General features: G+C 43.1%; 1 protein-coding gene across 5 annotated transcripts in view; it reads left to right on the forward strand.

Moving 5' to 3' along the window:
• Nucleotides 1-2,327, forward strand: part of TBCE (tubulin folding cofactor E) — a 130,604-nt gene extending 128,277 nt beyond the window's left edge. For 4 of the 5 annotated variants that reach the window (XM_069954458.1, XM_069954461.1, XM_069954457.1 and 1 more), the window contains exons 16-17: nucleotides 1,078-1,169; nucleotides 2,000-2,327. In XM_069954458.1, the coding sequence (XP_069810559.1) occupies nucleotides 1,078-1,169; nucleotides 2,000-2,092 (185 nt within the window). In that variant the 3' untranslated portion in view covers nucleotides 2,093-2,327. The remainder of the gene's footprint in view (nucleotides 1-1,077; nucleotides 1,170-1,999) is intronic. The other variant, XM_069954459.1, reaches the window with a different exon arrangement.
• Nucleotides 2,328-15,311: the final 12,984 nt, after the last annotated feature.

Consider the following 15,311-nt stretch of genomic DNA (forward strand, 5'->3'; position numbering starts at 1 on the left):
ATATATATGTGTGTGTGTATGTATATATTAAAAAAAAATTAAAAAAAAGGTTTTAAAGGGATGGTACTGAGCCCGTTTTTAAAGGGTAAGTACCATATTAACTTTTAAAGGACCAATAGTGAATTCTTTCAAAGCATATTCATTTTCTCTTAAAGGGTCAGTACTGAATTTGCTCCAAAAGGGTTGTTATCAATTTTTCTTCTAAAGTGCTCTTAAAGGGCTGGTACCAAATTCTCTCTTAAATGCCAATACTGAATTTGATCTTAAAGGGCTGGATCAGATTTTGCTCTTAAGGGAGTCGCCCCAGTCGATCCTAAAAGTCTAGTAACAAAGTAACCCTCAAAGGTCAAGCACCAATAATGCTCTTAAAGGGGCAGTACCAAAGAACCCGCCTAATACACCCTTAACGCACCCATGATGGGGAAAAAAAAGTCATGTGTCAAATTTTCTCTTAAAGGGGCACCCTTGAAGTCACTGTTACATGGGTGCTATTTTCAAGCACTATTTATTTTCTCCTGGAAATGCACATCTTGTTTGTATGTCCAATCCCTACAGGCTAAATTCAATCCAAATGGCTGACAACAGGAAACAATATCCTGTATTCACATATTTATAACTAATGGAAATATACAAAGTACTTGTAGCTTAGACCAACACATAGACCTATATAGTGGAAACTAACAATGCTGAACAGTATGAACAGAGGCAGAAAAAACTACTTCATTAAAGAGGAACTGAAGAGGAATAAAAATGTTTTTTAATCAACTGGAGTCAGAAAATTATGCAGATTTGTAAATTACTATTTCTATAAAAAAAAAAAAAAAAGTATATGTTTGTTCTTTCCAGTCTGACACAGTGATCTCTGCTGCCACCTCTGTCCATGTCAGAAACTGTCCAGAGCCGCAGCAAATCCCCATAGAAAACCTCTCCTGCTCTGGACAGTTCCCGCTTGCTCATGGACTTGTACATGTCAGGGACACAAGTGTTTTGCACTTGGAATTTATTATAAACTATATTATCTATTACAATGAAGAAAATGGCATTGCATTATAACTTTTTTTTTCTTTTTCTCCCAAGATTCTATGACTGTCCAAAAGGTAAAGGGCTTACTTTATCGTTTACTTAAGGTGCCTGGTTCAGAACTGAAACTGTCATATGAAAGCTCCAAAGTAAGTGGGGTTTACCAAGGACTAATATAAAATAAAGCTACCACCCTTTAGTGTGAGGATCATGGTGTGTTGGAAGTTGTGATGACAGAATGTTTTGTGGGAGTTTTCCTCATTGTATAGCAAATCCTGCTAATGTGCTGTAAGGGTACTATTACACGGAACGATAATCGGCCGAATTGGCCCGATTCGGCCGATTATCGCTCCGTGTAATAAATGCAACGATCAGATGATGACTTGATCATCGGCTGATCGTTGATATAGGTTAGAACCTATTTTTGGCGGCCCGCGACTGACGATATACATTACCCATCCACGTTCCAGGGCTGCTCCTGCCGTCCGCTTCTCCCGGGGTCCCGCGCGCGCTCTATTTTCACAGCGGCCTGTCAGCTGATAGGCCGCTCAGCCAATCACAGGCCGTGGCGGTCCCGACCTGTGATTGGCTGAGCAGCCTATCAGCTGACAGGCTGCTGTAAAGCTAGAGCGCATGCAGGACCCGGGGAGAAGCGGACGGCAGGAGCAGCCCTGGAACGTGGATGGGTAATGTATGCCAGTTTAGCAAGGGCTGCAAGGACATCGGTAACTATGTCCTTGCAGCTCTTGTTAAATGATTATCGGGCTGTGTAATAGGCCCAGTAAACAAGTGACGATCTAGCAGATCGGCGCTCGTTTACACGTATTATCGGGCCCTGCTCGGCCCGTGTAATACCACCCTAAGAGTCTGATCACCTTATGGCTATGGAAAGACCTTCAGAATCTAAACTTGGTGGTATAAACAAGTATATATCATTAGAGCATGCATTTTCAATATTTCCTCTTTTATTTGTCAACAGATGGAAGGCAAGGAAATTAAACTAGAAAATGACCTAAAGCCACTACAATTTTACTCTATGGAAAACGGAGATTGTGTCTTGGTCAGATGGTAAAAAAGGATGTAACCTGATTCTAAGAACAGTGCTGGCATTGCATGGAAGAGATATTGATGCCCTGGCATACTGCAGATTTTATCACCAGTCTTTGTATTTACTTGCTTAGCTGCTCTATAAATTATTTTGCATATTTAATGGAATGGCAGTATTTTAGAAATGTAAAATATACATGCATATACACATGTTTTTTTGCATTATTTAATAAAAAAATTACATGGGACAACACTGCAGTAAATATAAATTGAATTTATTTTATTTAAATGCACAATTTCATAACATAGTGTTTGCACCTCTGCCCTGGAAAGAGATACAATCCCATCCCAGCTAGCCGATCCATCATACTCACAGCCCGGGCCCTCTTCTGGCTCCCATTGCTGTACACAACTAGCAGCGGCCTGAAACAATTGAGTAAAGAAAACATAGATCAATGCAGCACATATGTACTGCATAGATCCCAATGAGCAATCATGGTATTACTCATAGGAGTCCCTGGGGGGATTCCAAATTAGTGTAAAAAAAAAAAAATCACTTCCCATTTTAAAAATTTTAATTACCCTCATTTTCCCAGTGTATGAATATAAATAAACAATAAACATTTTTGCTATTGCTACTTGCAGAATTGTCTGAACTATTAAATTATCACATTTCTGATCTTGTATAGTAAACAGCGTAAGTGCAAAAAAAAACAGCCAAAGTGCAAAATTGCAAATTTTCTAAATATTTGTCACATCTTATCCAGAAAAATTTGAATAAAAAGTGATCAAAAAGTCCCATATATGCAAGTGTGGTACTGATAGAAAGTACAGATCATGGCACAAAAAAATGACACTTCACACAGTCTCATAAATTAAACAATAAAAGCGTTATATGGATCAGAATAGAGAAATTTTAACCCCTTAAGGGACCCATCATGTATCATTACACTAGAAGGTCCAGGAGCTGAGCTTGCTTCATAGAGGGTTGGGATTGGCTGCTATCAGGGGTCCTCATGGTTAGTGATGGGTCCTAGCAATCGCGCTTTCGCTTATCATTAACCCTTTCAGTGCCGCGGTTGTGGCATTTAACTGTCAGTGACAGGTGCTGCGTGGCACACTTTATCCTATGGGCATAACAGTGGAACATACAGTGCCACACACATCAGGAATACAAAAAGTGATACCCCACAGGAGCCCCCAAAAACTGAAAATAAAACTGCCACATAAGCCTCCCCTATAACATGACAGCACCAGTGACTGACTTAATCACTGGTGTCATGAAGATTCCTGTACATTATGAATAGCTTATAAGTATTCACCAACCTGTGGGTTCTAATCTTTTGCAAGACTACAACTCCTATCATGCTCTGATTGCTAAAGTTGTAGTTTTGGAGCAGCTGGTGACCCACAGGTTAAAGAACATAAGCTTATGGGAACAGCTGTTTATAGAGCATAAATTCAGTGATATGGTGCATGAAGGCACTGTGAAGCCTATTAGGCCAGCACTCAGCGCCTGTCCTGCTTATCACACACACTGGTATTTTTCAAGCAACCACTGAACAGCAGGGCCAGCAGCTCTCTGCACATGCCAGCTTTCAGATCAGAGGATTGTGTATCAAGGGAGGCTGGCGCCCACCTTGCACCCGGGGCAACTGCCTCCCATCGCTACACCCCTGAAAACATCTGATCTACACAAATATAGTACCAATGAGAACTAGAGATCGTGGCGTAAAAAATAAGACCCCAAACAGCCCTTAGGATAAAAATAAAAGCGCTATAGCTCTTAGGCTGCATTCCCACGTTCCGTGATCCTGACGGATCACGGACGTGGAGTGCATATACTGGAGTCCCCCCGCGCCCGGACAGCATCTGTAATTAGATGCTGGGAGCAGGGGAAAACTGCGCGGGGGACTCCGGTACATGCATTCCACGTCCGTGATCCGTCAGGATCACGGAACGTGGGAATGCAGCCTTAGAGGGCGAGGATGAAAAAACTAAAATTCAAAAATGAAAATTGGCCTGGTCCTTTAGGTCAATGACATGTGTGTCCTTACAGGGTTAAATATATTTAGTTTTTTTAAAGGTTTTAATTTTTTAAAAGCAATACAATAAAAGTTATATAAGTTGCTTAAAGTTGTACTCGTACTTATTGAGGAACATAGATAACATATCAGAGCTCATATGAGTTTATATGTAAAAAAAATATACAAGCACTATGGCCTTTTAAACACAAGGAGGAAAAAAAGTGTGAAAATGAAAAATTAAAAAGTGTGGTCATTAAGGGATTTAATTTTAAAACAAAATCTATAAAAATCCTTATTTCGTGAAGTTAAACATACATGATAAAATGATTAAGAAAATAGTACTGAGGAATGGACAATGCAAACTACCAGTAGGTGGGTGCATACACAGATAAATGTAATACAGCTTGTAATATGCATGTACTGGGCAGTAAGGTAAATGAGCTCATGTTGCATACATAAGCAGAAGAGCATGAAATGGGGAGGGGTTTGGATGGCTCCCGCCATCCTGACCTAATTATCCTGCCTTGACTCCTGTAGCTGCTCCCTCCGGGCCCCGAGACATCCCTCACACAACCAGATTTCTCCAGTCCAGTGACCCACCTCGGCCTGTCCCACTCTCTCCCTGGCCGCAGCTTGCTGACCCTGGCCGCACACCTCCTGCTGTGTGCCTCTGCGGCTCTGTGCCCAAGCTCTGTGTCTCCCCCCAGAACTGTGAGTGCTCTCGCTGGCCTCACCGGCGACTCTGTTCTTCGGTTTGGTCCGCCCCTCATTCGAGCCACAGCCCGCTGCTCACACCAAACACTCTCCTACTCCCAAGGTCTGTGACGGAGGTCTTGTTCGCCTGAAACTTTGGTGCATACAGTAAGGACACCCCATAGTGCATTCATCTGGAGGTGAAGTGGGTGCATGACAGAGGCAGTGTGCTGCTAGGAATCCACATCGGGCACAACTGCATCACCATAGGCCTCATTGCTACTGGAGCGGTGGCCATCTTGGCCACATGGCAGATCCCTCCCTGCCTTATCCCTCTTCACTGAGCTTAAAGGAGAACTCCAGGTAGAGGTTAAAAAATTAAACTTCTGCAGAACGCATTACTTACATATCTATCCCAGTTTTTAAACTACCAAAAATCCATACTGGTTCCGTACTGGTTCCAGAATGCAATGCATTTCCTCAGCTGTTCATCACAGTCCACAGTCCTTGCTGCACCTGCTTCTGGCCGGTCAGAGATGGTGAATCACTCGGGATTGGGGGATCCAGCCAAGCCTCCTGTAACATGACGCCCTGCCGCCTGTCTGCATCATCAGCAAACATACACAATGTGAGACAGAGGTATGGAATATTCGTCCCCTAAGGTGGGAGAGCAGTGGGAGCAGGAGACAATGTGAATTGGCACAGAGGCCATTTTTCTTCACTTCCTGGATCTCTATCAGCTACCAGTGTGGTAGAACCGTACAAGTATGGTAATACATTATAAAGACACATCTATATAATTGTTAATGTACTTTTAATAGAAAACAAGTTTTCTCCTTCGACATGACAGCACCACAGAGAGAGGGACCCCGCCCCCAGGGACAGGAAACCTGAAGCATAAAAGGATTAGGCCCTCCTCTCAACCTCAGTGTGGTTTCCTGTCACTGCGGGAGGCCTGGAGTATGGAGGCTCTGTGAGTCTCCTAAAGGATTAAAAAAGAAGCCGGAGCCTCCCCATTTGCGGGGGCCTATTCTAGTGGAATGGCCGGGGGGATGGCTCTGCATAGCGCCGGTGTAGCACTGTAAGGCCGACTCACCACCACCAGCCGTATTTCCAGAACGGCAAAGGAGCCGGATCGGAAGCCCTGAGATCTCCTGGTAGCAGCCGCGGGGTATTCAGAGGCAGTTGTGGGCCGAGACAGTAAGTCACGTCCATACGGAGTGTGCGTTCCACAGTGCGGCCTACTTCCGGTTTGACGCTGCGCAGTGACGTGGTGTGGGAGTCACGCGGCGCACAGGAAGTGACGTCAGACGCCGGATAAACCAGAGAACAGCATGGAGTGCGCAGTGGTGAGCTCGGCCGACATACTCACAAGCTACAAGCTACAATGAGTTCCAGCAGTGAGGCTAGGAAAGATTCCTCTGAGGCTCAGGCCTCTTTCCGGGTACTGAATCACTTCTCCCCTGGTTGGGGTGGTAAGATGATCAACTTTTATTTTCCCTAATAGTATATTTTTCTTTTTCCTATTTTTTTACAAATCATATATTAGGATTCGTCTAGGCAATCTAAATCCTCCAGACATAAAGAATGCAGAGTGTTCAAAGTCAGACTTGGCTCCAGCTATGATAAACCAACTTGTGAACAATGTTATTGGAAGATTGGTAGCTGCGGAGGTTCCACCCATGGACTCTATTCTCTCCTCTGTAAAAAATTTAATAAGAGATGAAATTCAGAATTCCCTTAAAAGTGTACCTGCTACAACTCCGGTTAGTGTTCCGGGACCTTCCCAGAGAATTACTACGGTATCTATACCTGAACATGAGGAAGGGGAAACTAGAGAAGAAGAGGCAGACGCAGCAGGATCAGAAGATTCTGACACTGAGACAGGAGTTAAGGCCTTATTTTCATTAGAAGATGTGTGTACCTTAGTTAAAGAGGTTTGCTCCACAATGGAGATTGAAGATCCCAAAGAACCGAAGTCCATTCAAGACATTATGTTTGGAAGTTTAGAGGAAAAGAAAAAGAAGGTTTTTCCAGTGCACAGGAGCATCTTATTAATAAAGAATGGAGTAAGCCAGGGAAAAAAGGCTTCATTCCTAGGGCAGTAAAGAGGAAATACCCTTCTGAGGAAATGGATAATCCATCATGGGATAGAGCCCCAAAGATAGATGTGTCTATCTCTAAAATGTCACGCAAGGGGTCCTTACCTTTTGATGATCTAGGGGTGCTCAAGGACCCCATGGATAAAAAGGCGGAGGGATTTCTACAGAAAACTTGGGAAGCTGCCACAGGAAGTTTCAAACCAAACATTGCAGGCACTTGTGTGGCTAGGTCAATGATGGTTTGGCTTTCCCAGCTAGAGATAGATCTTCAGGCTGATGACTTTAGGGAAAAATTCACTACAGCTTTACCTCTGCTTAAAAAATCTGCTTCCTTTCTAGCTCATTCATCCACTGATGCACTCAGGTTTTCTGCTCGCTCAGCTGCACAGTCCAACTCGGCCCGTCGAGCCCTGTGATTAAAGAACTGGTCAGGGGATGCGGCAGCTAAGGCAAAATTGTGCACCATACCCTGCGAAGGAGAATATGTATTTGGGACTGTGTTAGATGATCTACTGGATAAGGCCGCAGACAAAAAGAGAAATTTTCCAGCAGCCTTTCAAGGGAAACGATTTCAGTCCTTTCGAGGTCAAGGAAAGGAAAAGTTTCACAGAAAGAATACGGACAAGTCCAGTAGAGGAAGAGCCTACAACAAGTCAAGAGGCTATATGTTCTCCCAAAAATCTGACTCAACAAAGAAGTCCTCCTCGCAATGACGCCAAATTTCGAGTGGGGGAAAGCACAGGAATGGGAAAAGATCTGCGGTAGCAGATGGGTACTTCAGTCTATTCAAGATGGAGTACGCTTAGATTTTGCATCCCTTCCTCCCACTCGGTTTGTTATAACAAAGGGCCATCAGGACTCAAGGGAACTAGAGTCCCTAAAATGGGAAGTTCTAGCATTACGGGAGAAGGAAGTCCTGGTTCCAGTTCCGGAGTCAGAAAAAGGTCAGGTGTTCTATTCCACATTGTTTCTGGTAAAAAAAAAACAGACGAAAGTTAGTCATAATAAATCTCAAACCTCTGAATCAACATCTTCGCTACCAAAGATTCAAGATGGAATCCATCAGAAGTACAGTAAACTTGCTCTTTCCAAATAGTTTTATGGCGTCAGTAGACCTAAAGGACGCATACTTACACGTTCCAATCCACAAGGATTTTCAAAAATATCTCAGGATAGCAATTTGGATCAACAACTCCCTGATTCACCTACAGTTTCAAGCTCTGCCCTTCGGCATCTCCAGTGCCCCACGGATCTTCACCAAGATAGTGGCGGAAATGGCAGCTCATATAAGGGAGCAGGAAGGCGGTTTCATTCCATACTTGGACGATTTTCTGTTGATAGCAGAATTAGAAGAAAAACTTCAAACAATGTTAAAGAGAAACCTTTCCATTCTAGAAAATCTCGGCTGGATAATAAATTACAAAAAATCATCATTAACTCCAGAAAGGGAAAAGCTGTTCCTGGGAATTTCACTGGACTCAGTGACTCAAAAATCATTCCTGCCCTTGGAGAAGATAGAGAAGCTGCAAGACTTAACAAACTATCTTCTTCAGAATCCAGTAACATCCATAAGGAGGGGTATGTCGATTTTTGGTCTGTTTACAGCAGCTATTCCAGCGGTTCCTTGGGCCCAAATTCATTCAAGGCCCTTACAGGCCCAGCTCTTCGAGGCATAGGATGGTTCTCCCACAGGTTTGGACAAAAAAGTCACCTTATCCCAGGTTACATTGCAGAGTTTTGCCTGGTGATTATCCAGGAATAATCTCTCTAAAGGTCTTAGCTGGACTTTTTCCTCACCTGAAATAATAACCACAGATGCAAGCCCTTCAGGCTGGGGCACTCACATCAGACATCTTAACTTTCAGGGTACCTGGGATGAGGAATACAGCAATAGATCTTCTAACTTCAAAGAATTAGCAGCTATTTATTTTGCCCTGTGTAAGGCGGAGTCTCACATAAAAAATTGTAATGTTAAGATATTCTCAGATAATTCAATAGCAGTTTCCGTTATCAATAGACAGGGTACCACCAGGAGCCCCCTGTTATTGGACATGTGTTATCTTATTTTTTCTTTTGCAGAGAAAAATCTTTTGAGCCTATCAGCTGTCCATCTCAAGGGAATACTGAATACAAGAGCAGACTACCTCAGCAGACATCAGCTACTACGAGGGGAATGGCGCCTGAATCCCTCAATCTTTCAGATGATAACTCACCTTTGGGGGAGGCCGGTCATAGATCTGTTCGCAACCAGAGCAAACAGACAGGTGAGACAGTTTCTTTCCTTGTCCCCAGCGGACCGGCCCCTAGGCGTAGATGCCCTAAGTCAGACGTGGTCTTGGAGTCTAATGTACGCTTTTCCTCCGCTGCCCTTGATCCCTCGAGTACTAAGGAAGATACGTCAGGACTCAGCAAGAGTGATTCTTATAGCCCCATTTTGGCCACGCAGAGCTTGGTTCTCAGGTCTGAGATCCATGTCGGTGACGGATCCCTGGGTTCTACCGGAACAACCGGATTTACTTTCTCAGGTTCTGATCTTTCATCAAGAAGCGAAGCAGCTGCACCTGACTGCCTGGCTTTTGAAAGGCTAATCCTTAGAAGTCATGGTCTCTCTGATGCTGTAATTTCAACCTTACAGAAGAGTAGGAAGCCGGTAACCTCTAAGATCTACTTCAGAATTTGGAGGACCTTTTTTTCTTTTTTGGGGGCAGAAAAAGACCTTCATAAACCTAATATTGCTCAAATCTTGGATTTCCTCCAAAAGGGCCTAGAGAAGGGCCTTAAGCCAGCCACTTTAAAGGTTCAGGCATCTGCTTTAGGAGCATTATACAACCATCAGATAGCTACTCATCCTTGGGTAGTTAGATTTTTTAGAGCAGCTTCCAGGCTCTCTCCAAGACTGTCTCCCTCAGTTCCTTCTTGGGACTTGAGTATAGTCCTTAAGAGTTTAACAGATGCTCCCTTTGAACCTTTGTCAGAAATCTCTCTAAAAAAATCTTACTCTTAAAACGGTCCTTCTAGTTGCAGTAACATCAGCCAGGCGAGTAGGGGAGTTAGCTAGCCTGTCATGCTGTGAGCCCTATACTAAGATTTTGTCAGATAGAATCATAATCAAACCAGACCCTGCATTCTTGCCCAAAATTGTTTCAGATTTCCATCGCTCACAGGAAATAATATTACCCTCTTTCTGTGATAATCCTGCTAACAAGAGAGAACAGGAATTCCATTGTTTAGATGTAAGGCGCTCAGTTATACAATACCTGGAAGTCACTAAGCAATTTAGACGATCTAGATCTCTGTTTATTCAGTTTTCAGGAGCCAATAAGGGTTGTAAGGCTAGTAGTAGTTCTATAGCCAGATGGATAAGGCAGGCTATTTGCTCATCTTACTCTTCTGATGGTCTTTCTCCTCCCCTTAGGCTCAGAGCTCATTCCACCCGTGCGGTTGCGACCTCTTGGGCTGAAAGAAGTGATGCTTCCATCTCTCAGATCTGCAGGGCGGCTGTTTGGTCCTTACCGCACACTTTTTTCCGACACTATAGGTTGGATCTTTCTGATTCCTCTGGTGTGGCCTTTGGGCGTAAGGTCTTACAGGCTATAGTCCCTCCCTAAATTCTTTTCTCATCTCTGGTATTCTCTCCGTGGTGCTGTCATGTCGAAGGGGAAAACAGAAGTTACTCACCGGGTAATGATGTTTCCTCGAGTATATGACAGCACCATTACATCCCACCCTATTGGTTATCTTCACTGTTTGTTTTACTTGGGTGTGCAGAAAAAAAAGAAAGAAAAGTTTTGTTGATTTGATTTTGGTGACAGTTCTTAAAAAGAGTTGGTCTCTGGAATACACACTGAGGTTGAGAGGAGGGCCTAATCCTTTTATGCTTCAGGTTTCCTGTCCCTGGGGGCGGGGTCCCTCTCTCCGTGGTGCTGTCATGTACTCGAGGAAACATCATTACCCGGTGAGTAACTTCTGTTTTCCTTATGTAGAGTTCCTCTTTAAGCTCCACCACTATTGTATAAGCAGGGGAGCTGTTCTCACCCGCGGTGTGCCTGGATAAGTTGCCACCCCACCATTATCCTCCTTTTTCTGCCTGTGCCAGCCTTTACCTCCCTCATTTTCGACATTGCTAAATCTCTATATTGCCTCACTAGTGTTCTGGTCCCTAGGTGCGCTTCTGTCGCGCCATGGAAGGCGTTAAAGGGGGAGAAAACAAGAAGGGGAAGGTTCCTCAGCAAACTGCCTCAGTAGCTCCCTCGGATATAGACGTTCGTGGGAGAGATGCCTCGCCTAAAAGCCAATTGTCCTGTTTTGAGGGCTCGCTTAGCCCTGCACAGATGCATTCCCCCGAGAGGTCTCAATATACTGCCACTGCAATTGACGGTAAATTCTCTGAAGTGTTAGCTGCAGTAAATACTTGCCAATCTATGCTGGTATCTAAGGTTGATGAACTGCGCCAAGATTTCGTAATCCTTAGACATGAAACTCAAAAACTCAGGGAGTGTGCAGCGGAGGTGGAGAGGTGGGTCTCAGATGCGGAGGATACAGTACACCATATCCCGGCACAAATAACCGACCTACAGTACAACGGCAAATGAAAGTGGTCATGACTAGGGCAGACGACTTTGAAAATCACCTACGAAGGAGAAATATCCATATTGTAGATCTTTCTGAAAAGTCAGGAGGAGATGATCCGGTGGCCTTCACTGAAAATTGGCTGTGTCAGACCCTCCCAAGTGATTTTTCTCTACCTTTTTTGCAATTGAAAGGGCTCACAGGGTTCCCATGAAACCACCTCCACCAGGGGCTTCACCCTGACCATTCTTACTACGACTTTTCCACTTAAGTGGCAGATATGCTATCTAGCGGGCTGTTCACATTTAAAGGGGAAGTTCTGGTGGACAACAACAGAGTGTCTTTCTATCCTGACTTCTCAGTTGAACTGCATAAACATCGTACTTAATTTATTGAAGCTCGCGCCAAGTTACGGGCCAAGGGTTACCAATATTCCATGATGTATCCAGCTAGCCTCCATGTGGTCGATGGGAATACTACAAAGTCCTTTACCTCCCCTACTAAGGCCTTGGAATGGGCAGAGGCGGCCCTAGCACATCATCCACCGGACTGAAGATTCTGCATTTATCATTATTATGACAAGTCTCCTGTTTGCTGGGACTGAGGGATTACCGGAGGGAGGGTTTTTCTTTTTTGAGTTAGTGGTCTCTTCCTCCTCTTTGTGTTTACTGGTGGATTGCAGGGGAGGGATGTGACAGTAGTTTTGTCCTCCCACAGTTAGTTGAGTGACTTGCGCCTCTAGGAGGCCCCTAGCTCCCCGCGATAGTTCTTTGTTAGGGTATAGGTCTACACTATTGTTTTGCTTGTTTTAGTGTTAGACAGGGCGTTGGGGTATTTAGTTGTTCATAGGATGTTTATCTGTTGTATTGTCTGTGTTCTTGTGGTGTGTATGTGTGTGTGTTTGGGTGTGCCTTCCTTCCTTTAGATGTCTCAGTCTAGGTGACCGCCTACTCCCCTCCTTCTTGGTTTATGATGGCATCGCTTAAAATTGTAAGCTGGAATGTTCGGGGGTTGAATTCTAAATTTAAAAGGGCCTTAGTATTTTAATTTTGTTAAAAAGCTTTCCCCCCACATCATTTGTTTGCAAGAAACACACATTGTCGGCCAGAAAATCTTGGCCCTCAATAGAGCTTGGATTGCCAGGGGCTATCTGTAGAAAATGGCGTTAGCACCTGTAGTTTATGGCTCGCCGCAGTAGGATGACATCAGAGAGGTTTCTTTATAAAATGGAGATTTATTGCTTCTTCTTTAAAAGTAGTGAAATTACAGAATTGAATAGAAAAGAATATCAGAGAAACGTCTTACAGCCTTAGTGTCCATAGTTCATATGAGTGTTCCTTTGAAGTGAAGGGTTTGTCTTACAAATCGTCACGAGCTTCAGGCAGCTGTTGCTTCACTCAAGCATCCTGGGAGACATTCCTTCCTTCACGCTTCCATCATGGATTCCTCACGCTTACATCACAACCTTCTCCTTGAAGGCTCTGGATCCTTCTTGTGACATAGGGCTCATACCTTCTGTACAGCCCTGATCCAACCAACCTCCATCTTGGTAACTACCATCTTATATAGGTTCATGACTCACTGTCAATGTCATGTGTGTGGGCGTGTTTATTATAATTGAGTGTTTGTGTCTGCACATATATGACCATAACAAATATAGAACTCTTTCTCTATGCATCAGCATAACCTGTTTCCAGCTATGGATGTATAGTTATCGTGCTGTGTACTGGCATTACCACCCTACATAGTCATGTAACCGTGAATAGTGCTGTGTACACTTATGTATCTATTTCCAACTTATACACGTCTCCTTAGTATAGAATATGATATTATAATGTCAGTATTACAATTACTTTATACAGTGAATAGTGTTGTGCCATTATGGTGAGGTCAGCAGTATATATATGACTTACATTATATTATACCAAGATATTGTTCATTGTAAAACACATCATATTTAACACTATCATGCCACATACTCTACTGCCTCTAGGGGAGTTTCGGTTCTAGTTTCTAAATCTCTACCTATTGTGGTCACCCAGACTGAAAGTGATCACTTTGGAAGATACATGAATCCTACATTGTATAGTGGCTATATAGTGGAACAACACTGAGATTACCGTTCTTAACAGATGGATTCAACTGGTCAATACATATGTTCTCTATATCAAATATTGTATGACAGCCGTTAATGCCCGCAGAAATTTAAAAAAGAGCTGGATTCATTGGCTTATGCTAGACACTACGACGTGTTAGTGTCTATCTTGGATGGGACTCTGGGGTGGGAAGGCACAAGGGTGTATGTGTGAGTGAGTGTGTTATTAGTCTTTAATGTATTGTTTTCCATTTCTGGGGAAACCGTAATCATTTTAATGACTGCTGTAACTGGAATTGCGCCTTTGGACTGCTCCTAATGTTGGTCTCTTATATTGCAATATCTATGGATCTTTTCTTGTATCCCGTTGTGCAATGTCATTTACTTTTCTTCTTCGCGAGGTGGATGTCTTGTATATTGCTATTTCTGTATTTTCAGCAAAAATGTTAAAATAAATTCTTTAAAAAAAGAGCATAGAATGATAACCTTATTGTTTGTGCTCTGTTATTGTTATGTACCACATCATGCTACTAAGATGCAAAAAATACATTCCACATTGTAATACAAGTGCATGAAACTCCACCACACCAATCACTGGATTTGATGAAGGGTGTAGTATCTCCCGTAATGCATTATGCTTGTATCATTATTGCTTTTATTTTAATAAAATCCTCTTAAACTTCATTCATTCCTTCTGTGGAGTTATTGGACAGCGCCATTCCCATCGGTCAGCATTTTTTCCTCTACTACTTAATGTTGGTCTAAGATGGTGAATCACTCTGGGCTAGAGCTTAGAGACCAGATCCAGCCAAGGCCAGGAACACAAGTAAAACATGCCTTCATGTTCCTTTAACCAATGACTATGCAATCCCGCTAACGATATCCGAGCAGCCCTTGCTAAATGATTGTTAGGCCATGTAATAGGCCCACTAAACAAGTGCCCAGTCCCGGAGCACCATTTTTAGATACTCCGGGACTACTGGCACTCTTACCAGTACCCCTGGTGGCATTGGGTACTGGGGTAATAATGGGGGTTTGTGTTAGCCATTTTATACTGGCTAACACTAGGCCCCGACTAAGTAATGGATTCCGTCAGACAGTCTACACTACTAAGCCTGTAAATTAATGAAAGAAAACAACATACCTAGAATTTATTTTTTTATTCAGATAAAACACCCCTACACCCCTCATTGACAATTTAAATGAACATTAAAATCCGCTGGTCATTGACGTAGTCCAAACAAATCTGACATAATCCAACTCTGCATACCGGTATCTGAAAAAGAAAGGGAGAAGAAAATGCTCATTACGTAGGGGGCAAATCAGGGCCAATGAGGCTATTTAGAGACAATTCTGAGGGCCTATTTACACAGAAAGAATTATCTGACAGATCATCTGCCAAAGATTTGAAGCCAAAGCCAGGAATGGACTTGAAAAGAGGAGGAATCTCAGGCTTTCCTTTATGACCTGTTCCCTGTTTACAGTCTGTTTCTGGCTTTGGCTTCAAATCTTTGGCAGATAATCTTTCTGTGTAAATGGACCCTTAGACAAACAAATCAACACCACAGAAAATATACCAAGCGTATCCCTAATAGTAAATTGCACTTTCAATAGACCAGTCTATTACTGCCACAGCAGAAATAGACCACACACAGAAAAATCCTGTTGATAAATCTCCCCCAATGTATCTAAATGCATGCATGAATCTGCAGCAGATCCTGTATGTGTGAATACATCCTTGAATTAAAAAGTATAGAA

Source organism: Dendropsophus ebraccatus, chromosome 15, assembly GCF_027789765.1.
Source record: "Dendropsophus ebraccatus isolate aDenEbr1 chromosome 15, aDenEbr1.pat, whole genome shotgun sequence".
In the NCBI taxonomy this organism is placed as follows: Eukaryota; Metazoa; Chordata; class Amphibia; order Anura; family Hylidae; genus Dendropsophus; species Dendropsophus ebraccatus.